The following is a 25818-nucleotide window of genomic DNA, read 5'->3' as shown; positions in this document are numbered from 1 at the left end:
CTTAATTGTTCCCTAACCCAGTCCTCATCGACTAAAGCAAACTCCTCCATTAACCTGGCTTCATCCGGGGTCTCAGGGGTACAGGGTTCCCCAGGACATCCTCCAGCGGAGTAGACAGAGACAAAGGCGGCATTCAGCAATTCTGCCTTCTCTGTGTCTTCTGCCACCAGGGCACCCACCTCATTCATCAGTGGGCCTACATTGCCTCTGGTATTAGTTTTATCTGCTATGTATTTGAAAAAGTTCTTCTTGCTGTCCTTGACCCCTTTCGCCAGCTGTAATTCTAAGGAGGCCTTGGCTACCCTAGCTGCCTTCCTGCATCCTCTAACAGCAGCCTTATATTCCTCCCAAGTGGCCAGTCTCTGCTTCCATGACCTGTAAACTCGCCTCTTCTGCTTGAGCATACCCAACAGATCCCTATTCAACCACGCAGGCCTTCTGGCTCCCTTCCTCGACTTCCTACGTGTGGGGATGCTCTGATCCTGAGCATGGAAGAAGCAATCTCTGAATGCAATCCAGCTCTCTTGGGCCCCTTTTCCTTCAAGCAGTCTTGCCCATGGGGTTTCCCTCAGCAGTTGCTTGAAAAGGCCGAAATTAGCCCTGCCAAAGTCCAGGGTTGCAATTCTACTTGCTATTCTGTTCCTGCCACACGAGATGCTGAACTCCACCATCTCGTGGTCACTGCAACCCAGGCAGCCCTCAACCTTTACTGCTTCAACCAGACCCTCTTTGTTAGTGAGGATGAGATCCAGCAGTGCACCTCTCCTGGTCGGCTCCTCCACCATCTGCATGAGGAAGTTATCATCAATGCACTGGAGGAACCTCCTGGACTGTGGCTGGCTGGCTGAATGGTCCTTCCAGCAAACATCAGGGAAGTTAAAATCACCCACAACAACCAGGGCCTGTGACTGTGAGGCCACTCTCAGCTGCGCATAGAAGGCCTCATCAACTTCCTCAGTCTGATCTGGTGGCCTGTAATAGACACCTACAACAGTATCACCCCTACCAGCCTGTCCCTTGATCCTGACCCATACACTCTCAACTCGTTCCTCATCTGCTCCTGGGCAGAATTTAGTACATTGCAGTTGCTCTCTCACATAGAGAGCAACTCCACCACCACGCCTGGCTGGCCTGTCTTTCCTGAAAAGGGCATAGCCATCCATGACCACATTCCAGTCATGTGAACTGTCCCACCACGTTTCTGTAATTGCCACCAGATCATAATCTGCCGACCAAACATAGGATTCTAACTCCTCCTGCTTATTCCCCATGCTGCGCGCATTGGTGTACAGGCATTTCAGGGAGCGAGCAGAGCACACCAATTTCTCCCTAGGGGCACAGGAGGCCACCCGGTCCTCATCTGTTTTAGAATGCTGCCCCTCTGGGGCAAGCCCAACTACAACCCCATCCCCCTTCGAGGCTAGTTTAAAGCTCTCCAAATGAGCCCAGCTAATTCCTGCCCCAGCATCCTTTTGCCTCTGCGAGATAAGCCTTTCCTGCATAACACTGTCCGGACTGGAGTCTTATAAAACCAGCCATTATCAAAAAAACCAAAGCCCTGCCTGTAGCACCAGTCTTGGAGCCAACCATTTAGAGATTGAATTTTCCCATTCCACCCCACATCGTCACTTGAAGAGGGAAGGAGTGAAGAGAAGATCACTTGAGCCCCTGAATCTTTCACCATCCTTCCCAAGACCTTGAAGTCATTCTTCATTCCCCTCAGACTACGGGAAGCAACTTCCTCCCCATCTGTCTGGAAGACCAGCAGCGGGTAGTAGTCTGTCGGTTGCACCAGTCTGGGGAGCTCTCTAGCAATATCCTTGATCCGGGCTCCAGGTAGACTACAGACTTCCCTAAGATGAGGGTCAACCCTGCATATTGGGCCCTCTGTTCCTTTCAGAAGGGAATTTCCTATTACAATCACCCTTCTATCTTTCTTATCAGAGGTAGTCTTCAGTTGTGTAGTCAACCGCCTCTTCCTATGTGATCTTGTAGGCAGGCTTGGCACCACCTCCTCACCTACCTCTTCTTCAAGATCCAGGGCCTCAAACCTATTACGGAGGGGCACCTGGGGAGGCAAATCAGGCAGGGAGTGGGGCTGCCTGTGATGCCGAACTGGAATAAGCTTCCAACCCTCATCTTTTTTTAGGTCATTTACCTCTGCCCGACAGCGACAAGGGTGGGGCTGTCTCAGGACCTCCGCCTCTGTCCGGGAGGGCAGGAGGTCCATCTCCTTTTTGGGGGTACCTCCCTGGGGCCTTTCCGACTGGCACGTAAGGGTGTTACTCCACCAGTCGATCTCCCTTTCGCACTCCCTGATGGACCTCAGCGTCTCAACCTCCTCCTTAAGCTTCACAACCATGTCGAGCAGATCTTGCACCTGCTCACACCTCACACAAGTGGAGTGCTGGCCTCCCTCCTCCGGCAGCAGCAGGCTCTGGCACTCCTTGCAGCCGGAGACCTGAACAGCCACCGTTTGGGACAGAACTTCAGTCTGCGTTGCCACAGTCTTTTTGAGACATGCTCTCCTTCTGGAGGCGACCATGGTCATCAGCGGTCTGGGACGCTGGCAATAAGTCGGTGGGAATGATAAACAAGTGCTCTCTGCAACCCGCTGCGCTAGCTGCCACACCCGCTGTGCTAGCTACTTGCTCCTCTCTGCACCTAGTCGCTGCCCTCCCAAAGGTTTTTTCAAGGCAAGAGGAGGAGGTGTGGTCGCCGTCACCGTGGGAACGCCCCCCGCCACGTCAGCCGCTCTCTCGCAATGGCTACCGGGGCTTCGGGGGGATCGGGACCGCCGGGAGTCACGCTGTCCCTGTACGTTTCCCTCTGGGCTTTCTAATCTCGGCTAAACCTCGTAGTCGACTGAACCTCGCCGGCTCTGGCTCTCGCTGCGCTGGCTCCGATCAGCTGACTGGAAGTGACCTTGAATGATCACCTGGTCCAACCTTTAATGGGAGAGAGAGACAAGATGAGATTAGCTACCACCCTGTCCAATCACATTGTGGAAACTTGTGGTGATGGGAACTCTACCACATCCCTGGGAGGTCACTCCAGTGATGGATTGGTCTTACTGTAGCAAAGGTATTTCTTATGTCAAACTGAAACCTCTCCCAGTGACCCTTGGACTCATTGACACTTGTCTTCTCCATGTGGCTCCTTTGAGTAAGAGAGTTGCCAACTTCTTTGGAGATATTATTTAAGTACTAGAATATGTTGAGGAGGTCCACCAGAGCTTTCTGTTCATCCAGCAGAAAACTTATCTCCTTCAGCCTTCCCTCAGAAGACATTTTGTCCAGCCCTTTGATCCAATTAGACGCATACACAAGAGTGGTGGTGGCTGTCAGATCAGGATCAGGGAAGGCTGAGTCATGGACTTGGATCCCAGCAGCACCTTTCTTGATGCAGAAGGGCCAGTCAGCAGAAGTGGCAATGGTGTGAACGTGACCACAATCCCAATGGCATTGCTAGCAAGGCTTGCAGGAAAGATGTTTTCTCTCTCATGGGAGTGCTGCAATGAAAAAATTTGCATATGGTGACGTTACAATTCAAGGACATGAGTGAGAGGATCATGAACTCAGTGACAGTCAGGAAGATGGGAAAACATCAGAATGACTGTGCCCGGAAGCAGACAACATACATGATTTTCCTCAAGGCAAGAAAAATTCTCCATCATTTTTTGACACAACAGTGGTGGTACCAGGTCTCCACCAAGGAAATATGAGGAGGAAGAAGAATGAAGGTCATTCTCTTCCAGGATTCGAAGATACATGGAGAAGATAATGGCACATGAGGCCATGCGCCCACCCTGGGAGGGATGAAAGGCCCAGGAGAATGAGATCAATTACAGGTGTCTTGTTCTCAATTGCCACGGTCCAGTACATGACCAGAAGGAATCAGCTGTCCAGACAAGAGGGAAGGAGCAAAGCCATGGTGTGTTAAATCTACTATTTTAATTCCTTTCAGAAGGACAAACCCGCTTTGTTTCTGACTGAGAGAAACCACTTACCCCATATAATGGTCTGACATACTAAGGCTCAGGTGTGGAAATGGACCACAGCAGAAAGAACCTGGCAGAGATTTGACCAACATTTCTGCTCTGCTGAAACTCACCATTGCCATGAAATGACTGATTCCCGTTACACGTAATTGCATGTGTGACAGTTCCTGGGTGCATTGGTTTCTTAATTGCCTCATTCTTAATTGTTTACTTTAAATGACCAAAGTGCCTATTAGGTCTAACGTGGACCGTGGCTGGAGATTACATCAGGTGTGAGTGAGAAGAGCAGAAAATGTTGGTTAAGAAATGCGTATGTCTTTGCTCAAGGGAGCAAAGCAAGGCTGAGACACCCGCTAAGTTGACTGTCCCTCACGAGCAACTCCACTCCATTTATTTATGAAAACATGGAATTGATTTACTGTGTTGCAAAGTGACAAAATCCACTGCAAAGAGTCTCACCCTCCCCTTATTCACCTTTTCCTGAGAAGACTGAAAGAGTTGCTGAAGAGCAAAAGACGACTCGGAGGCCCAGGCTTGGATGAAGCACAACTTTAATGAGTCTCAAGAAGGAAAGGAGGTGTCTCAGAAGGAGCACCACATGTAGCCCCAAGGATGTGGCGAAACTCCTCAAGAGTGAGAGAGAAACAGGTCACTGCTAGGCTGGCCTTGGAGACAGAATCAGCAAAGGAAAAAAACAGAGGTACAAGTGGAAGAAGGAAACAATGGTTCAAAGCTCTGAATGTAATGCTGTGAAGCTCTCTCTCCTTTCAAGGACCATGTTCTAAGGTCTTGAGAGGTTCTTGCCCAAAGTAGTTGTCAGCAGCTTTAGCAGGGGCGACATCTGCTGCCACAGTAGCGGCTGGTAATGCAGGAGAGGTCAAAGCCCCCAGAGTTGATGGGCACTCCCTCACAGCTGAGGATGCTGCCAACAGCAGCAGAGGTGGAGGAGCCCACAACAGTGTTCTGAGGGAAGGAGCTGAGGATGGGGCCAGGCAGGGTCACCACCACGGGGGAGGGCTCAATGACAACGGTGGAGCTCTGGCATTGCCTGCAACAGGGCTCATTGCAGCTGTTGGCCAGCGGGGTCGGGCCACAGGGCTGGCAGGGCAGACATGGGTTGCAACAGGACATGTCTCTTGGCTAAAGGTTCACCTGAGAGAGAGGGCAGAAGGAAATAGAGCATGAGGCGTTGCTCTTGACAAGCAACACTGCACCAAAACACCTTGGAGCCAAGGCAGCACCTGGCCCAGCATACGCTGCCCACCTCAAGTCCCAGAAACCACCTCCACTAAGCCCCAAACTCTCTCTTCAGAAGACCTTTCCTCCACTTCCCTCTCCCACGGGAAAAAGCTCCCATCAGGACAGACCCTTTCAGATGGCACACACATTGAGGAAAGACACCTGATCCAGAAGCACCTGAAGAAGAGACCTCACACTCACCTGATTCCCAAGGAGAAGGAGGCGAAAGAAGTGGATGAGAGAGCAGGGTACTGGGCTGATTTTTATAGGAGTCCTGCACTGCCTCAGGCTCAGGCACCCTTTGTGGAAGTAATAATTTTCTGACAAGCTCATGGTGAATGCAAAACACACCAGCTAATGGTATGGACTGTGTCCTGGATTCCTGCACTGCTGCCTTTCCATTTCCTGGCATCTGCCACATATTTTCCTATATGAAGGCTTTCTCTTTAAGTGCCGGGATTAGAGGTCTGAGGACTTCTGGGTTGGACACATGTTGGCATGTATTTCTTTTTAGTTCGTGTCCATTCTGTCACAGATGCTTCTTTAGAAGGCTGGATGAGAAATCCCAGGATTTCCGGGGCGAGGATGAATCATTGTGTTCAGAAGACAGGGACTAAGAGCTGGAGGGTCCAGTGGAGGCAGGTGGTGTCATCCTGGGGATCTCTGCTGGGTTCTTTTGTATGATCTTGCTGACAGCAAGGGCCCCAGCTGCTCCCAGCACTGCAATCCTTGACTTGTCCCCAAAGACTCCTGTGACTCTGTGCACTACCCTCTGTCATTCTTCCTTGTCTCCTTGCACCAGTCTCTGGCTCTCATATTCCTAGGAGTGTGGGCTGCACTTCATGTTTTTATCTCTCTTTCACTCTAAGCTGCCCTCAGGAGGAAATTGCAACCTATTTGGCCTCCTCCTCTCTCTGGGCGCTCCATGGATCCCTGAGACTCCTGAAGCAATGCTGCCAGCACATTTGTCCTGCTTAGAGTGCCCCGTCCGTGCTCTGGAGGGGACGTCCCTGGCAGGTCTTCAGTGACGTCCATTTCTATGTGCTCATCTGTAAGACTGTGCCTGTTAGCGTGACTGTGTGCCAGTCTGATTCCCTACATGCACATCTCTGTGCTTGTCTGCCTAGCTGTGCACACACCTGTGTGCCGCTGGTGAGACTGTGTTTCTATTTTCCTGTAGAATTCGTTGCATGTCTCTGGCCTCGTGCATATTTGCTTATGTCTGTGCATCTCTGAGATTCCTGTTGCACACGTGAGCATGTTGGATACGTGTTTAGTGCATGTGTGTGTGTGTGTACATAGTTGTGCCTGACCATTCTGAGTCCCGCCTTGGCACCACTGTGTGTCAGTACCAGGCATTGACACAGTCTCAACCCCTCATCTAAGAGGTCAGGGACAGTGCCACAGCACTCTGGTCTCAGTGAGGAGAAAGCCCAACCCTGGACAACTCATTTTATCTTGGCTCCAGGCAGCTTCAAAGAGCTGAGCTGTTTCCCAGGGTCTTTGCATCTGACTCTTGTAAATGCTTTGATGTTACAGGATTCACCTGGCTCTGTGAATGAGGCTTGCCCATAACCAGGAGCTATAGGAAAAAGAATGGGAGCCTGGGGAGGCTGAGAGGAGGAAGATGGTGAACATGAGGCGTTGTAGGCAAGGACATCAGTAAAGAACACCAACGCTGTCTCTGACTTTGACTAACCTACTTGTGAAAACCATCAGAGTGTCTGTGGTTTTCCCTACTACACACGTCCCTGCATTCTCAGACACACCTGCTGGGCCCTCAGACTCAGTTCTTTTATGGGGACGTGGAAGCCCTGGTGCTTGAAAATCAAAGGAGTTTGACTGAAAACTGTTGGGCTCTCCCTAATGCACGCAGAGATTTGGTCCTCCATGTCACAGCAGAGCTACACCTGGATCCCAGTCTAATACACATTTGATGAAAATTGTCAGCCACTGCCTCACTCAGCACCAGGCTGACCAGCTGCAGAAATACATATAGCATTGTCATGGACATGAGGAACCTGTGTCCCACCCCAGCCACCAGCAACACTGCACCAGCAGAGTATCACCCCACGGACAATGTCCTGCACTGGTAGCTAGGGTTTCTTGGACTTTCTCCCTGTTCTTAAATTAATAACAGGAGGGTGTAGGAGGCAGAGATTGCATTTCAGCTCTCTGAGAACCTCTCTGCCAGGACAAAAGCACCACCATTCAGCTTCAGATGGGCTCCTTTTGGGAAAGGCAACCTGCTCCTCTACGGTGCTCTTGGACACACCAGGGAGGAGTCCCCTGCTACGACATGCACGTGTCTTCATGATGAGGGTCACAGAGGTACAGAGGGACACAAGTGTGCTCGTGCAGGTCTGCATCAAACCATGCAACAATCTGTATGCTCACAGAAAGCCAGAAAGCCATCAGCAAGTGTGGACTTTGTTGAGGAGATCCTGGGGACCACTGTGCTAGAAAAGGATTCAAGTTCCAAATAGAAAACCAGGCCTCAAACAATCTCCTGGCATTTCCTGAGGACCTGCAGAGAGTGTAACGAGAGAACATGAGGCAAAGGAGCCCAACAAAATCATCCTGGGAGCACTGTTAGTGTCGTAATAGTATCAGACACTCCTAGCAGAAGCCCACCTGAGTCCAACAATGAGCGACCATCAGAGAGGTGGAGGAAACAAGAGAAAAGGATATGGCATGTTGTCCCAAATGTCAGTCCTTGGTCAGCGGATGGGAAAGATTACAGCGTTGCCCTTTTCTGGACAACTTTGCCACAAAGGAGCCCACAGTAATGACCCAGGTGAAAATCACCTACCTGCACAGGATGCCACCAGCGATTAGACTGAATCTTCTGCCTGCGCTGACGTCTGTCTACCCTGGAAATCCTCAGGCCTTTTATCCTGGCACTTACAGAAAAAGTCTTCGTATGGGAAAGCACATGGCAGAAAACAGGAAATGAAAAGGCGGCAGTGCACGAAATCAGGCCACAGCCCTTGCCATTAGCCTATGTGTTTTACATTCATCATGAGCTTGTTAGAAAATTATTGTTTCCACAAAGGGTGCCTGAGCCTGAGCCTGAGGCAGTGCAGGACTCCTATAAATGACCGCCCAACTCCCTGCTTTCTCATCTACTTCTCTTCCTTCATTCTCCTTGGGAGTCAGGTGAGTGTGAAGCCTCTTGTCCTCCTGCTTCAGAATCTGGGGTCTTTTTTCAATGTGTGTCTCAGCTGATAGGGTCTGTCCTTGCCCTGGGGTGAGAGCTGCTTCTCATGGGAGAGGGAAGGGGAGAGAAGGTCTTCCGCTGAGAGAGGCAGGGACTTAGTGGAGGTGGCTCCTGGGATTTGAGATGGGCAGTGTATGCTGGGCCAAGAAGTGCCTTGTGTCCTCTGTTTTTGGGTGCAGTGCTGCTTCTCAGGTGCATGTCATGCTCTGTTTCATCCTGTCTTCTCAGGTGAGCCTCTGTCCCAGAGACATGTCTTGCTGCAACCCATGCGTGCCCTGCCAGCCCTGTGGTCCGACCCCGCTGGCCAACAGCTGCAATGAGCCCTGTTGCAGGCAGTGCCAGAGCTCCACCATTGTCATTGAGCCCTCCTCCGTGGTGGTGACCCTGCCTGGCCCCATCCTTAGCTCCTTCCCTCAGAACACCGTTGTGGGCTCCTCCACCTCTGCTGCTGTTGGCAGCATCCTCAGCTGTGAGGGAGTGCCCATCAACTCTGGGGGCTTTGACCTCTCCTGCATTACCAGCCGCTACTGTGGCAGCAGATGCCGACCCTGCTAAAGATGCTGGCAACGTCCTTGGGCAAGAACTCAAGACCTTGGAACATGGTCCTTGAAAGGAGAGCGAGCTTCACAGCATTGCATTCAGAGCTTTGAACTCTTGTGTCCTTCTTCGACTCATGTCTCTCTCTCTTGCTTTTGGGATTCTGTCTCCCAAGGACAGTGTGGCATGGACCTGTTTTGGTCCCTCCCTCTGCCAGGCAGGCAGACTGACACTCCTCAGGAGTTTCACTGCAATCTTATGGCTGTCCATGGTGCTCCCTCTGAGCCACCTTCTTTTCTTCTTGAATCTCATTAAACTGCATCCCAGTCTGGGCCTCTGAGTCCTCCTTTGTTCTGAGGCAACTGTTCCAGTCTACTCAGGGAAAACTTGGAGGAAGGGGAGGGTTGGACTCCCTGCAGTGGATTGTTTTATGGTCTTTCCTTTGGAGCTGAACAAGACATTCATGGCTATGCTACAGGCAATGGTCTTAAGTGAGTAAAGGGTTCCAGAGTGTGGCAGGAGTGGGGCTGCAAAACAGCAGTTCCTGGGGACAATCCACACACTCATCTCTGTCATTCATTCCCCTCCATTACCTGATCTGGTGTGCATGATCAACACACATGGGCACAGCCAGGTGAAACAGAGGAACCTCATGCATTCCTTCAGCACATTGCAGTGCCCAGATCCAGACATGGGTCTGCATCTTGATCATACAATACCAGAATAAAAGGGACCACAAGGATGACCTGGACCAACCTTTCTTTTCAAAAGGAAGGCTAGGTAAAATTGTCCAGTACATTGTTTAACTGCATGTTGTACGTTTCCAATGTTTCAGAATCCACCACTTCCCTGGGGAGGTTAATCCAGCGTGTCCTTGTTGTCATCCTGAATAATTTTGCTCTGGTGTTCAATCGGATACCTCCCAGCAATAGTTTGTACCTATTGCCCCTCATGTTTTTCATGTGACTGCTGGCAAAAAGGGAGTCTCCATTTTCTGTCTAGGCTCCCATTAAATCCTGGAGCATAGTGCTGAGGTCTCCCCTATGCTTCCCCAATCTGAACAACCCCAGTTCTCTCAGCCTTTCCTTATGCTGCAGATTCTTTTTCCATTGATCATCTTTGTGAGCCTTCTCTGGAGTATTTCTAGTCTGTCCACATCTTTTTTCTTGTATAATAGTGGTGAAAATTGAACACAGTATTTGAGATTTGTCCTGACAAGCTCTGAGTAGAGCATAGAGAATGACTTCTTTGTTTCCACTGGTGATGCCCTTGCTAATGTAACCGGGCATCCTGTTGGCCTTCTTTGCTGCAGCAGGACATTGTTCACTCCTATCGAGCTGCTTGTCCACCAGGACCCCCAGGTCCCCCCTTTCCACAGAGCTGCTCCCCAGCCAGCTAGGTCCCAGCCTGTGCTTGGATTATGTTTTCCCATGTGCAGCACCTTACACTTGGCTGAGATAATTCCCAAGTTAGGATTGATATGAGCCCAAGTCAGGCCACATAATGGAGACCCCTCTTGCTGTGAACCCAATGATCATAAGGGCCACCGCAGCCCTTGGACAGCACTGAGTGTTCAAAGAGGCATTTTCTGACCATTATCCTGTTATGATTGCACAGAGGGTGACTGGGCAGATGGCTTGCATGCCAGGGTCTTCCCAGCAGTGCAGTCCCTGGTCATTGGAGAGCTGTCCTGCAAGAGACCCTGTACACCCCTGGCAACCCCATGGGCACACCAAAGTGCTTGGCTGTGGTCTCATGATCGGACACCTCTCCCCCCACCAAGCTCTGCAGTAAACAGCACCAGTCTTGGTGGTTATACTGGGAGGAAAAGTACTGGTCCTCAACCCAGGTATACAAGCCCCCCGCATGGTGCCATGGAGCCCAGGCAATGGGGCCCAGTATGGAGCATCTCCACGTACAAGAGAGCTGTCACTTACAAGAACTAGGCAATCTATAGAGTCTTCTAGGTACATGCATCTGCTAGTCTAGATGGAAGTCTCTTATAGAACAGCTGACACAGCCTTGAGGGTTCTCATTTCTCTTGACCATTATTGGTCTTCTAGAGCAGAAGATCGAAGGTTCCTGTCCCTCTTTTCTATTCCCTGCCTGCAGAGTATCTCTCTTTCAGTGAAGAAGTCTTGGAAATGAAGAGGACAAGAGCCATGCACTATCCTATTTTCTCTGAAAAAAAGTGAATCTGAATTGCAATAAACTCCTTTGGAATGAGGATTTTCTTTGTGATGACAGTGATGCAGTAGAGTGGATGGCATATTGTGACATCACGATTGAAGGGTATCGCAGGGAGGGACAGGGAATCATAGAATATTGAATACTGGAAGTGACCTTGAATGATCACCTGGTCCAACCTTTAATGGGAGAGAGAGACAAGATGAGATTAGCTACCACCCTGTCCAATCACATTGTGGAAACTTGTGGTGATGGGAACTCTACCACATCCCTGGGAGGTCACTCCAGTGATGGATTGGTCTTACTGTAGCAAAGGTATTTCTTATGTCAAACTGAAACCTCTCCCAGTGACCCTTGGACTCATTGACACTTGTCTTCTCCATGTGGCTCCTTTGAGTGAGAGAGTTACCAACTTCTTGGAGATATTATTTAAGTACTAGAATATGTTGAGGAGGTCCACCAGAGCTTTCTGTTCATCCAGCAGAAAACTTATCTCCTTTAGCTTTCCCTCAGAAGACATCTTGTCCAGCCCTTTGATCCAATTAGACCCATACACAAGAGTGGTGGTGGTTGTCAGATCAGTATCAGGGAAGGCTGAGTCATGGACTTGAATCCCAGCAGTGGCTTTCTTGATGCAGAAGGGTCAATCAGCAGAAGTGGCAACGGTGTGAACATGACCACAATCCCAATGCCATTGCTAGCAAGGCTTGCAGGAAAGATGTTTTCTCTCTCATGGGAGTGCTGCAATGAAAAATTTTGCATATGGTGACGTTACAATTCAAGGACATGAGCGAGAGGATCATGAACTCAGTGACAGTCAGGAAGATGGGAAAATATCAGAATGACTGTGCCTGGAAGCAGACAATATACATGATTTCCCTCAGGGCAAGGAAGGTCTCCATCATTTTTGACACAACAGTGGTGGTCTACCAGGTCTCCACCAAGGAAATATGAGGAGGAAGAAGAATGAAGGTCATTCTCTTCCAGGATTCGAAGATACATGGAGAAGATAACGGCACATGAGGGCAGGTGCCCACCCTGGGAGGGATGAAAGGCCCAGGAGAATGAGATCAATTACAGGTGTCTTGTTCTCAATTGCCACGGCCCAGTACATTACCAGAAGGAATCAGCTGTCCAGACAAGAGGGAAGGAGCAAAGCCATGGTGTGTTAAATCTACTATTTTAATTCCTTTCAGAAGGACAAACCCCCTTTGTTTCTGACTGAGAGAAACCACTTACCCCAAATAAAGATCTGACTGTATCAGGGCTCAGGTGTGGAGATGGACTAGAGCAGAAAGAACCTGGCAGAGATTTGACCAACATTGCAGCTCTGCTGGAACTCACCATTGCCATGAAATGGTGGATTCCCGTTGCACGTAATTGCATGTGTGACAGTTCCTGGGTGCATTGATTTCTTAATTGCCTCATTCTTAATTGTTTACTTTAAATGACCAAAGTGCCTATCAGGTTTCATGTAGACCATGGTTGGAGATTACATCAGGTGTGACTGGGAAGAGCAGAAAATGTTGGTTAGGAAATGCCAATGTGTTTGCCCAAGGGAGCAAAGCAAGGGTGAGACACCCACTAAGTTGACTGTCCCTCACAAGCAACTCCACTCCATTTATTTATGAAAACATGGAATTGATTTACTGTGTTGCAAAGTGACAAAATCCACTTCAAGGAGTCCCACTCTCCCCTTAATTCACCTTTTTCCCTCAGAAGACGGGAAGAGATGCAGAAGAGCAAAAGAGGACTCGGAGACCCGTGTTTGGATGCAGCACAACTTTAATGAGTCTCAAGAAGGAAAGGAGGTGTCTCAGAGGGAGCACCACAGGCAGCCCCAAGGATTTGGTGAAACTGCTGCAGGAAGGTATACCAACAGGTCACTGCTAGGCTGGCCTCAGAGACAGAATCGGCAGAGGAAAGGCAGAGAGGCACAAGTTGAAGAAGGAAACAATAGTTTGAAGATCAGAATGTAACGCCATGGATCTCTATATCCTTTCAAGGACCACATTTCAAGGTCTTAGGAGGTTCTTCCCAAAGTAGTTGCCATCAGTTTTAGCAGGGGCGACATCTGTTGCCACAGTAGCGGCTGGTAATGCAGGAGAGATCAAAGCCCCCAGAGTTGATGGGCACTCCCTCACAGCTGAGGATGCTGCCAACAGCAGCAGAGGTGGAGGAGCCCACAACGGTGTTCTGAGGGAAGGAGCTGAGGATGGGGCCAGGCAGGGTCACCACCACGGAGGAGGGCTCAATGACAACGGTGGAGCTCTGGCACTGCCTGCAACAGGGCTCATTGCAGCTGTTGGCCAGCGGGGTCGGGCCACAGGGCTGGCAGGGCAGACATGGGTTGCAGCAGGACATGTCTCTGGGACAGAGGCTCACCTGAGAGAGAGGGCAGAAGGAAATAGAGCATGAGGCGTTGCTCTTGACAAGCAGCACTGCACCAAAACACCTTGGAGCCAAGGCAGCTCCTGGCCCAGCATACGCTGCCCACCTCAAGTCCCAGGAGGCACTTCCACTACGACCCAGCCTCTCTCTGCAGAAGACCTTGTCCCACCTTCCCTCTCCCATGGGAAATAACTCCCACCCCAGGGTCAGGACAGATCATTTCATCTGAGAAACACATTGAGGAAAGACACCTGATCCAGAAGCAGGAGTAGAGAATTCACACTCACCTGATTCCCAAGGAGAAGGAGGTGAAAGAAGTGGATGAGAGAGGAGAGAGTTGGGCTGCCTTTTATAGGAGTCCTGCACTGCCTCAGGCCCAGGCACTCTTTGTGGAAGTAATAATTTTCTGACAAGTTCATGGTGAATGCAAAACATTCCAACTAATGGCATGGGCTGTGTCCTGATTTCCTGCACTGCTGCCTTTCCATTTCCTGATATCTGCCTCATACTTTCTTGTATGAAGGCTTCTTCTGTAAATGTCGGGATTAGAGGCCTGAGGATTTCCTGGTTGGACACGTCACTATGTATTTCTTTTTAATTCATGTCCATTCTGTCACGGACGCTTGTTTAGGAGGCTGGATGAAAAATCCCGGGATTTCCGGGGCAAGGATGAATCATTGTGTTCAGAGGACAGGGACTAAGACCAGAAGGGTCCACTGAAGGTAGGGGAAGTCAGCCTGGGGAGTTCTGGTGGGCTATTTTGTATGATCTTACTGACAACAGGGGCATCAGCTGCTCCCAGCACTGCTGTCCTTGACTTGTCCCCAAGGGCTCCTGTGAAAGTGTGCAATGACCTCTCTCATTTTCTATTGGCTCCCTCCTCAAGTCATATGGGGCTGTCGTATTCCTGAGTGGATGGCCTCCACTTCAACTTTCCATCTCCCTTTCACTCTAATCTCGCCTGAGGAGGAAATTGCAATGTCTTTGACCTTCTACACTCTCTGGCAGTTCGTGGACCACTGAGACTCCTCAAGCAGCGCTGCCAGTGGATCTGTTCTGCTTAGAATGCCCCGTCCCTGCTCGGGAGGGGAGGTCCCTGGCAGCTCCTCTGTCAGATCCATTGCTATGTGCTCACCTGCAGTAATGCGCCTGCTAGTGCGATTGCGTATCAGTCTGTGTGATTCTCTGCATGCACATCCATGTGCTTGTCTGTCTGGCTGTGCATACACCTGTATACCTCTGATGAAACTGTGTTTCTATTGACCTGTACAATTCTTTGTGCATCTCTGGCCTCTCGCACATTTGCTTGTGTCTGTGCATTTCTGTAAATCCTGGTGCACATGCGAGCATGTTGGATACGTGTTTAGTGCATATGTGTGTGTGTACATAGTTGTGCCTGATCGTTCCAAGTCCCACGTTGACACCCATCTGTGTCAGTGCCAGGCCTTACAACAGACTCAGTCCCTCGTGTCAGAGGGCTTGCACTGGGATACAGCACTCTGGTCTCAGTGAGGAGAAAGCCCAACCCTGGACAACTCATTTTATCTTGGCTCCAAGCAACTTCAAAGGGTTGATCTGTTTCCCAGGGTCTTTGCTCCTGACTCCTGTAAAAGCTTTACGTTACAGGATTCAGCTGGATAAATGACTGACACTTATCCAGAGGCAGGAGCTATGGGAAAATGAATGAGAGCCTGGGGAGGCTGAAAGGAGGAATGGTGAACATGAGGCGTATATTCAATGGCACCAGTCGAGAACACCAACAATGTACAGGGCCAAGGATCTCAAGTGCTAGCAATACTAGATAAGTCCAGCCGGGCTGTAAGATCTCTTTCCAAGCCTCTAATGAGACACTGACTCCAAACCGTTTGTCCATGGCTGAGATGCAGGAGATGCAGTTTCTGGGCTCTATGGCTTGGGGAAGGATTGTGGAACTCAAGCACCAGCTAACATCAGCACGGAGGGGAAGGCAGCCACTGGTTCTCCTCTGAAAAGATTTGCACAGAATCATAGAATCACATAATGCTCAGAGTAGGAAGGGACCTCAGTATGTCATCTAGTCCAACCCACCTTCTTAAGCAAGTACACCGATAGGAGAGTTCACAGGGAGATGTCCAGGTGGGTTTTGAATTCCTCCAGAGAAGGAGACTACAGAACCTCTCTGGACAGCCTGTTCCTGTGCTCTGTCACCCTAGAAGAAGTTACTCCTCATGTTCAGATGGAAGCTCCTGTGCTTCAGCCTGTGCCCGTTGCCTATCATCCTATCACTGGCCACCCCTGAAAGGATTCTGGTACCATCCTTTTGACATCCACTCATCAGATACTTGTAAACATTGATAAGATCACCTCTCAGCCTTCTCTTCTCCAGGCTGAACTGACACAGCTGTCTCAGTCTCTCCTCTTCAGAAAAATGCCGTAGGCTCTGATTGTCTTCCTAGCCTGCCACTGGACTCCATCCAGTAATTCCTTGTCATGCTTAAACCAGAGGTCTAGAACTAGATGCTTTTCCTTAAATGCAGGCATTCTGGCCCACACCACAGTGCCTTTCCTCCTCCCCAAATGATGGAGAGAAAGACCCTCCTCAGGGTCCTCAAAGTGTTCTGGGAGATGGCGCATCCCCTGCATAAGACAACTCTCAGCAGTAGACAGAGGAGGGCACCTCTGGAGGGACTGGGTTGAGGGTTTTGACTGTGCACTGCTCCACACCTGGCTCCCATCAGGCAACTGTGAGGAAAGTGCTCTTCTGTTGTGGGATTTGGGGTCCACTGAGACATGCCAGTGAGTTTCGAACGCTGCAGTGAGTGACCAGTGGTGTAAAGCCACATGGGAACGCTGCCTGCCTTGAAGAACCCTTCCCATACCACTTGTGCATCCGCAGGTCCAAATAAAAGCTTTTTCACTATGGAGATGCTGAAACACTGGCAGAAGTAGTTCAAAGAGGTTGTGGAATCTTAGCTGTGGAGATACTCCAATCCCGTCTTGATAAAGCCCTTAGCCAATGTGCTCTAGCTGACCCTATTGTAGCAGAGGCATTTGACGAGATCGTCTGCAGAGATGCCTTCCAACCTCAACAGTTCCATGATTCTGTGAAATGCAGAGCACAAGGTGCAGCAGCAATACCAGGAAATTCAGGTTTCTCTCCAGGTCAACACACAGGGACCCTGAATTGAATTGCCCCCCATCAACTGCAATGGTCTTCTGGCCATTACCTCCCCAGGCCTCTGCTGAAGTCCAGCAAAGCTCTTGCGATCACCCCTTCAGGAGACACCGCTGCAGCCCAGCCCTGTCCAAAATGTCTCTCCAGAGCTACTCTCACTTCTTAGCCAAGTACCCTTGATGGGGCACTCGGCGTGGGAAATCAAAGGCTGCATAAAAAGAAACAGCAGCACGTGTGATGTCATTACCTGCAAAATTACCATTCTTTAGGAGCATGCAGGAAAATTGTAGCTTATGCAGTGTGTGCCTTTTGGCCTGAGGCCATGTGAAGACAAAAGAAAAACTAGTTCAACTGGTCACTCCCTCAAACAGTTCAGTCACCTCCTTCACATTAGGAACCAAGTGAATGAGAACTCCGTTGTCTCCTTGCCCTCCTCTTATAGGAAGGGGTCCAGCCTTCAAGGACAACTCACATGATACCTTTCCCTTGGTCCCATGTTAGTGCTCTGAGATCGTGATTATGGGAGAGAGCAGAGGAGAGTTGGTTTGTCATGGAGAGGGGTTGAGGCTGGGCTGAGGTGGCTTTGTGGCTACAGGCCATGCAGGAGGATCCCTGGCCTCAGGAAAATAAACCCATGCTCCCCACTGCACAGCATCTACCTCTCTTCCCTTCAGGTGCCCAGGGTTTTTTTTGGTGGGGTTTCAGCCATTCCTTTGCTGTATCTCTGCTCAGAAATATTCCCATTGGTCTCTGAGCATGCCTTAAACATGGTTATCCCGACTTGTACTGTGTCCATGGGAAGACCCCAGTGCTTCACGAGACCCTGGGATGACAGCAGCATCATAAGCACTCGAGGCCATTCCTCTTAATCTGGATGGAAGTGGTCTTGGGCAGGAGGCTCAAATACAGAAGATGGTTGCATGGATGTAAAGAGAAGATTGTAGGAGAAATTGTTTTGGCCAGAGAGGCTCATCTTGAGCTTCCCAGCATCTCCAGAATGAGGGGGCATGGCACGCAAAGGGATCGTATGTCCTGGGTACAGGAACACAAATATCAGTTGACATTACCGCTAATCAACCCTACAGCAGAGCAAGAGCAAGAGCAGGAAAAAGAGGCTGGTTGTGACAGCACAGACAGAAAGCAGAAATAAAGCATGGAAATGACAGACACTCCTGGTCACTTTTAACTGCCGTAACTGTTGCAAATCCAAGAAGACCTTGGCCGGCTTCCAGGCACCCACCCAGCTGGCTACTGTCTCCTTCATCTACGGGACAGGTGGAAAACATAAGGTGAAAACCGTGATGGGTCCTGGTAAAGACAGGGGTATTACTCACCAATGATCATTAGGGGCAAAATAGGCCTGACTTGGAGAAGAATAATTTAAATTGGTAACAATAAGAAATGAAGGAGGATGGTAAAAACCATCCAAAACAGCCTTAAGAATTTACCCACATTCCTTAACTCTTGTTAACAGATTCAACTTCAATCCTTCAATGCAGGTTTTTCTTTTTGATTCACTTTTAAACAATACAGTGGGATGCAGAATATGGGGTTGTGGTCAATACACAACAGTTCCTTCGTGATCGAACACTGACTTTGACCAACCAACTTGTGAAAACCATCAGAGTGTTTGTGGTTTTCCCTACTACACACGTCCCTGCATTCTCAGACACACCTGCTGGGCCCTCAGACTCAGTTCTTTTATGGGGACGTGGAAGCCCTGGTGCTTGAAAAGCAAAGGAGTTTGACTGAAAACTGTTGGGCTCTCCCTAATGCACGCAGAGACTTGGTCCTCCATGTCACAGCAGAGCTACACCTGGATCCCAGTCTAATACACATTTGATGAAAATTGTCAGCCACTGCCTCACTCAGCACCAGGCTGACCAGCTGCAGAAATACATATAGCATTGTCATGGACATGAGGAACCTGTGTCCCACCCCAGTCACCAGCAACACTGCACCAGCAGAGTATCACCCCAGGGACAATGTCCTGCACTGGTAGCTAGGGTTTCTTGGACTTTCTCCCTGTTCTTACATTAAGAATGGGAGGGTGTAGGAGGCAGAGATTGCATTTCAGCTCTCTGAGAACATCTCTGCCAGGACAAAAGCACCACCATTCAGCTTCAGATGGGCTCCTTTTGGGAAAGGCAACCTGCTCCTCTACGGTGCTCTTGGACACACCAGGGAAGAGTCCCCTGCTACGACATGCACGTGTCTTCATGATGAGGGTCACAGAGGTACAGAGGGACACAACTGGAAGTGACCTTGAATGATCACCTGGTCCAACCTTTAATGGGAGAGAGAGACAAGATGAGATTAGCTACCACCCTGTCCAATCACATTGTGGAAACTTGTGGTGATGGGAACTCTACCACATCCCTGGGAGGTCACTCCAGTGATGGATTGGTCTTACTGTAGCAAAGGTATTTCTTATGTCAAACTGAAACCTCTCCCAGTGACCCTTGGACTCATTGACACTTGTCTTCTCCATGTGGCTCCTTTGAGTAAGAGAGTTGCCAACTTCTTTGGAGATATTATTTAAGTACTAGAATATGTTGAGGAGGTCCACCAGAGCTTTCTGTTCATCCAGCAGAAAACTTATCTCCTTCAGCCTTCCCTCAGAAGACATTTTGTCCAGCCCTTTGATCCAATTAGACGCATACACAAGAGTGGTGGTGGCTGTCAGATCAGGATCAGGGAAGGCTGAGTCATGGACTTGGATCCCAGCAGCACCTTTCTTGATGCAGAAGGGCCAGTCAGCAGAAGTGGCAACGGTGTGAACGTGACCACAATCCCAATGCCATTGCTACCAAGGCTTGCAGGAAAGATGTTTTCTCTCTCATGGGAGTGCTGCAATGAAAAAATTTGCATATGGTGACGTTACAATTCAAGGACATGAGTGAGAGGATCATGAACTCAGTGACAGTCAGGAAGATGGGAAAACATCAGAATGACTGTGCCCGGAAGCAGACAACATACATGATTTTCCTCAAGGCAAGGAAAGTCTCCATCATTTTTGACACAACAGTGGTGGTCTACCAGGTCTCCACCAAGGAAATATGAGGAGGAAGAAGAATGAAGGTCATTCTCTTCCAGGATTCGAAGATACATGGAGAAGATAATGGCACATGAGGGCATGTGCCCACCCGGGGAGGGATGAAAGGCCCAGGAGAATGAGATCAATTACAGGTGTCTTGTTCTCAATTGCCACGGTCCAGTACATGACCAGAAGGAATCAGCTGTCCAGACAAGAGGGAAGGAGCAAAGCCATGGTGTGTTAAATCTACTATTTTAATTCCTTTCAGAAGGACAAACCCCCTTTGTTTCTGACTGAGAGAAACCACTTACCCCATATAATGGTCTGACATACTAGGGCTCAGGTGTGGAAATGGACCACAGCAGAAAGAACCTGGCAGAGATTTGACCAACATTTCTGCTCTGCTGAAACTCACCATTGCCATGAAATGACTGATTCCCATTACACGTAATTGCATGTGTGACAGTTCCTGGGTGCATTGGTTTCTTAATTGCCTCATTCTTAATTGTTTACTTTAAATGACCAAAGTGCCTATTAGGTCTAACGTGGACCGTGGCTGGAGATTACATCAGGTGTGACTGGGAAGAGCAGAAAATGTTGGTGAAGAAATGCCTATGTCTATGCTCAAGGGAGCAAAGCAAGGCTGAGACACCCACTAAGTTGACTGTCCCTCACGAGCAACTCCACTCCATTTATTTATGAAAACATGGAATTGATTTACTGTGTTGCAAAGTGACAAAATCCACTGCAAAGAGTCTCACCCTCCCCTTCATTCACCTTTTCCCTGAGAAGACTGAAAGAGTTGCTGAAGAGCAAAAGAGGACTCGGAGGCCCAGGCTTGGATGAAGCACAACTTTAATGAGTCTCAAGAAGGAAAGGAGGTGTCTCAGAAGGAGCACCACATGTAGCCCCAAGGATGTGGCGAAACTCCTCAAGAGCGAGAGAGAAACAGGTCACTGCTAGGCTGGCCTTGGAGACAGAATCAGCAAAGGAAAAAAACAGAGATACAAGTGGAAGAAGGAAACAATGGTTCAAAGCTCTGAATGCAATGCTGCGAAGCTCTCTCTCCTTTCAAGGACCATGTTCTAAGGTCTTGAGAGGTTCTTGCCCAAAGTAGTTGTCAGCAGCTTTAGCAGGGGCGACATCTGCTGCCACAGTAGCGGCTGGTAATGCAGGAGAGGTCAAAGCCCCCAGAGTTGATGGGCACTCCCTCACAGCTGAGGATGCTGCCAACGGCAGCAGAGGTGGAGGAGCCCACAACAGTGTTCTGAGGGAAGGAGCTGAGGATGGGGCCAGGCAGGGTCACCACCACGGGGGAGGGCTCAATGACAACGGTGGAGCTCTGGCACTGCCTGCAACAGGGCTCATTGCAGCTGTTGGCCAGCGGGGTTGGGCCACAGGGCTGGCAGGGCAGACATGGGTTGCAACAGGACATGTCTCTTGGCTAAAGGTTCACCTGAGAGAGAGGGCAGAAGGAAATAGAGCATGAGGCGTTGCTCTTGACAAGCAACACTGCACCAAAACACCTTGGAGCCAAGGCAGCACCTGGCCCAGCATACGCTGCCCACCTCAAGTCCCAGAAACCACCTCCACTAAGCCCCAAACTCTCTCTTCAGAAGACCTTTCCTCCACTTCCCTCTCCCACGGGAAAAAGCTCCCATCAGGACAGACCCTTTCAGATGGCACACACATTGAGGAAAGACACCTGATCCAGAAGCACGTGAAGAAGAGACCTCACACTCACCTGATTCCCAAGGAGAAGGAGGCGAAAGAAGTGGATGAGAGAGCAGGGTACTGGGCTGATTTTTATAGGAGTCCTGCACTGCCTCAGGCTCAGGCACCCTTTGTGGAAGTAATAATTTTCTGACAAGCTCATGGTGAATGCAAAACACACCAGCTAATGGTATGGACTGTGTCCTGGATTCCTGCACTGCTGCCTTTCCATTTCCTGGTATCTGCCACATATTTTCCTATATGAAGGCTTTCTCTTTAAGTGCCGGGATTAGAGGTCTGAGGACTTCTGGGTTGGACACATGTTGGCATGTATTTCTTTTTAGTTCGTGTCCATTCTGTCACAGATGCTTCTTTAGAAGGCTGGATGAGAAATCCCAGGATTTCCGGGGCGAGGATGAATCATTGTGTTCAGAAGACAGGGACTAAGAGCTGGAGGGTCCAGTGGAGGCAGGTGGTGTCATCCTGGGGATCTCTGCTGGGTTCTTTTGTATGATCTTGCTGACAGCAAGGGCCCCAGCTGCTCCCAGCACTGCAATCCTTGACTTGTCCCCAAAGACTCCTGTGACTCTGTGCACTACCCTCTGTCATTCTTCCTTGTCTCCTTGCACCAGTCTCTGGCTCTCATATTCCTAGGAGTGTGGGCTGCACTTCATGTTTTTATCTCTCTGTCACTCTAAGCTGCCCTCAGGAGGAAATTGCAACCTATTTGGCCTCCTCCTCTCTCTGGGCGCTCCATGGATCCCTGAGACTCCTGAAGCAATGCTGCCAGCGCATTTGTCCTGCTTAGAGTGCCCCGTCCGTGCTCTGGAGGGGACGTCCCTGGCAGGTCTTCAGTGACGTCCATTTCTATGTGCTCATCTGTAAGACTGTGCCTGTTAGCGTGACTGTGTGCCAGTCTGATTCCCTACATGCACATCTCTGTGCTTGTCTGCCTAGCTGTGCACACACCTGTGTGCCGCTGGTGAGACTGTGTTTCTATTTTCCTGTAGAATTCGTTGCATGTCTCTGGCCTCGTGCATATTTGCTTATGTCTGTGCATCTCTGAGATTCCTGTTGCACACGTGAGCATGTTGGATACGTGTTTAGTGCATGTGTGTGTGTGTGTACATAGTTGTGCCTGACCATTCTGAGTCCCGCCTTGGCACCACTGTGTGTCAGTACCAGGCATTGACACAGTCTCAACCCCTCATCTAAGAGGTCAGGGACAGTGCCACAGCACTCTGGTCTCAGTGAGGAGAAAGCCCAACCCTGGACAACTCATTTTATCTTGGCTCCAGGCAGCTTCAAAGAGCTGAGCTGTTTCCCAGGGTCTTTGCATCTGACTCTTGTAAATGCTTTGATGTTACAGGATTCACCTGGCTCTGTGAACGAGGCTTGCCCATAACCAGGAGCTATAGGAAAAAGAATGAGAGCCTGGGGAGGCTGAGAGGAGGAAGATGGTGAACATGAGGCGTGTAGGCATGGACATCAGTAAAGAACACCAACGCTGGACAGAGCCTAGGATGCCAAGTGCCAGCAATACTAGATAAGTCCAGCAGTGCTGTAAGGTCTCTTTCCAAGCCTCTAATGAGACACTGACTCCAAACTGTTCTTACAAACTATTTGGCCGTGGCTGAGATGCAGGAGATGTAGCTTCTTGGTCCTATGGCCTGGAGAAGGAGAATGGGATTCAAACACCAGCTAACATCACCACGCAGAGGAAAGCAGCGGGTCTCCAGAGAAGGAGACTCCAGAACCTCTCTGGACAGCCTGTTCCTGTGCTTTGTCACCCTAGAAGAAGTTATTCCTCATGTTCAGATGGAAGCTCCTGTGCTTCAGCCTGTGCCCGTTGCCTATCATCCTATCACTGGCCACCCGTGAAAGGGTTCTGGTAGCATCCTTTTGACATCCACTTGTCAGATACTTGTAAACATTGATAAGATCACCTCTCAGCCTTCTCTTTTCCAGGCTGAACTGACACAGCTGTCTCAGTCTCTCCTCTTCAGAAAGATGCTGTAGGCTCTGATTGTCTTCCTAGCCTGCCGCTGGACTCCATCCAGTAATTCCCTGTCATGCTCAAACCGGAGGACCAGAACTAGATGCTTTTCCTTAAATGCAGGCATTTTGGCCCACACCACAGTGCCTTTCCTCCTCCCCAAATGATGGAGGGAAAGACTCTCCTCAGGGTCCTCAAAGTGTTCTGGGAGATGACGCATCCCCTGCATAAGACAACTCTCAGCAGTAGACAGAGGAGGGCACCTCTGGACTGCCCTAGCTGGGGTTCCTGACTGTGCACTGCTCCACAGCTGCCTCCCATCAGGTAACTGTGCGGAAAGTGCTCTTCCGTTGTGGGATTTGGGGTCCACTGAGACACGTCAATGAGTTTTGAATGCTGCAGTGAGTGACCAGTGGTGTAAAGCCACATGGGAACGCTGCCTGCCTTGAAGAACCCTTCCCATACCACTTGTGCATCCGCAGGTCCAAATAAAAGCTTTTTCACTATGGAGGTGCTCAAACACTGGTAGAATTAGTTCAAAGTGGTTGTGGAGTTCTAGCTGTGGAGATACTCCAATCCTGTCTTGATAAAGCTCTTAGTCAATGTGCTCTAGCTGACCCTACTCTAGTAGAGGCATTGGGCCAGGTCAGCTGCAGAGGTGCCTTCCAACCTCAACAGTTCCATGATTCTGTGAAATGCAGAGCACAAGGTGCAGCAGCAATACCAGGAAATTCAGGTTTCTCTCCAGGTCAACACACAGGGACCCTGAACTGAATTGCCCCCATCACTGCAACGCTCTTCTGGCCATATCCTCCCCAGGCCTCTGTTGAAGTCCAGCAAAGCTCTTGCGATCACCCCTTCAGGAGACACCGCTGCAGCCCAACCGTGTCCAAAATGTCTCTCCAGAGCTTCTCTCACTTCTTAGCCAAGCACCCTTGGTGGGGCACTCGGGGCGGGAAATCAAAGGCAGCATAAAGAGAAACAGCAGCACGTGTGATGTCATTACCTGCAAAATTACCATTCTTTAGGAGCATGCAGGAAAATTGTAGCTTATGCAGTGTGTGACCTTTAGCCTGAGGCCATGTGAAGACAAAAGAAAAACTAGTTCAACTGGTCACTCCCTCAAACAGTTCAGTCACCTCCTTCACATTAGGAATCAAGTGAATGAGAATTCCTTTGTCTCCTTGCACTCCTCTTATAGGAAGGTGTCCAACCTTCAAGAACAACTCACTTGATACCTTTCCCTTGGTCCCATGTTAGTGCTCTGAGATTGTGATTATGGGAGAGAGCAGAGGAGAGTTGGTTTGTCATGGAGAGGGGTTGAGGCTGGGCTGAGGTGGCTTTGTGGCTACAGGCCATGCAGGAGGATCCCTGGCCTCAGGAAAATCAACCCTTGCTCCCTGCTGCACAGCATCCACCTCCCATCCTATCAGGTGCCCAGGGTCTTTTTTGGTGGGGTTTCAGCCATTCCTTTGCTGTATCTCTGCTCAGAAATATTCCCGTTGGCCTCCGAGCATGCCTTAAACATGGTTATCCCGACTTGTACTGTGTCCATGGGAAGACCCCAGTGCTTCAGGAGACCCTGGGATGACAGCAGCATCATAAGCACTCGAGGCCATTCCTCTTGATCTGGATGGAAGTGGTCTTGGGCAGGAGGCTCAAATACAGAAGATGGTTGCATGGATGTAAGGAGAAGATTGTAGGAGAAATCGTTTTGGCCAGAGAGGCTCATCTTGAGCTTCCCAGCATCTCCAGAATGAGGGGGCATGGCACGCAAAGGGATCGTATGTCCTGGGTACACAAGCACAAATATCAGTTGACATTACTGCTAATCAACCCTACAGCAGAGCAAGAGCAAGAGCAGGAAAAAGAGGCTGGTTGTGATAGCACAGACAGAAAACGGAATTAAAGCATGGAAATGACAGACACTCCTGGTCACTTTTAACTGCCGTAACTGTTGCAAATCCAAGAAGACCTTGGCCGGCTTCCAGGCACCCACCCAGCTGGCTACTGTCTCCTTCATCTACGGGACAGGTGGAAAACATAAGGTGAAAACCGTGATGGGTCCTGGTAAAGACAGGGGTATTACTCACCAATGATCATTAGGGGCAAAATAGGCCTGACTTGGAGAAGAATAATTTAAATTGGTAACAATAAGAAATGAAGGAGGATGGTAAAAACCATCCAAAACAGCCTTAAGAATTTACCCACATTCCTTAACTCTTGTTAACAGATTCAACTTCAATCCTTCAATGCAGGCTTTTCTTTTTGATTCACTCTTAAACAATCCAGTGGGATGCAGAATATGGAGTTGTGGTCAATACACAACAGTTCCTTCGTGATC

At 49.7% G+C, this 25818-nt stretch overlaps 2 protein-coding genes and 1 pseudogene across 2 annotated transcripts; 1 reads left to right on the top strand and 2 right to left on the bottom strand.

The window, feature by feature from the left end:
* Window positions 1–4825: 4825 nt before the first annotated feature.
* LOC139825466 (feather keratin Cos1-2-like) lies at window positions 4826–13993 on the bottom strand (annotated as a pseudogene).
* On the top strand, window positions 8243–9014 carry LOC139825480 (feather keratin Cos2-2-like). Its single transcript, XM_071798202.1, has 2 exons — window positions 8243–8398; window positions 8688–9014. The coding sequence occupies exons 1-2, from the start codon at window positions 8243–8245 to the stop codon at window positions 9012–9014; spliced, it is 483 nt and encodes a 160-aa protein (XP_071654303.1).
* Window positions 13994–20894: 6901 nt separating the features above from the next.
* Window positions 20895–21200, bottom strand: LOC136111599 (feather keratin Cos1-2). Its single transcript, XM_065855883.2, has one exon. It carries the CDS (start codon window positions 21198–21200, stop codon window positions 20895–20897), a length of 306 nt encoding a protein of 101 aa, XP_065711955.1.
* Window positions 21201–25818: the final 4618 nt, after the last annotated feature.

Source organism: Patagioenas fasciata, chromosome 22 (assembly GCF_037038585.1).
Source record: "Patagioenas fasciata isolate bPatFas1 chromosome 22, bPatFas1.hap1, whole genome shotgun sequence".
NCBI classification, from domain to species: domain Eukaryota; kingdom Metazoa; phylum Chordata; class Aves; order Columbiformes; family Columbidae; genus Patagioenas; species Patagioenas fasciata.
The sequence above is the reverse complement of the archived record's forward strand: the minus strand, read 5'-3'. Positions and strand labels throughout refer to the sequence as shown.

Bases quoted from the DNA above. Each gene is read 5' to 3' on its own strand.
- LOC139825480 (XM_071798202.1), top strand. From the start codon at position 8,243: ATGTGTTTTACATTCATCATGAGCTTGTTAGAAAATTATTGTTTCCAC. The intron at 8,399-8,687 runs GTGAGTGTGAAG...CTGTCTTCTCAG, and splicing joins TCATTCTCCTTGGGAGTCAG to GTGAGCCTCTGTCCCAGAGA.
- LOC136111599 (XM_065855883.2), bottom strand. From the start codon at position 21,200: ATGTCCTGTTGCAACCCATGTCTGCCCTGCCAGCCCTGTGGCCCAACC.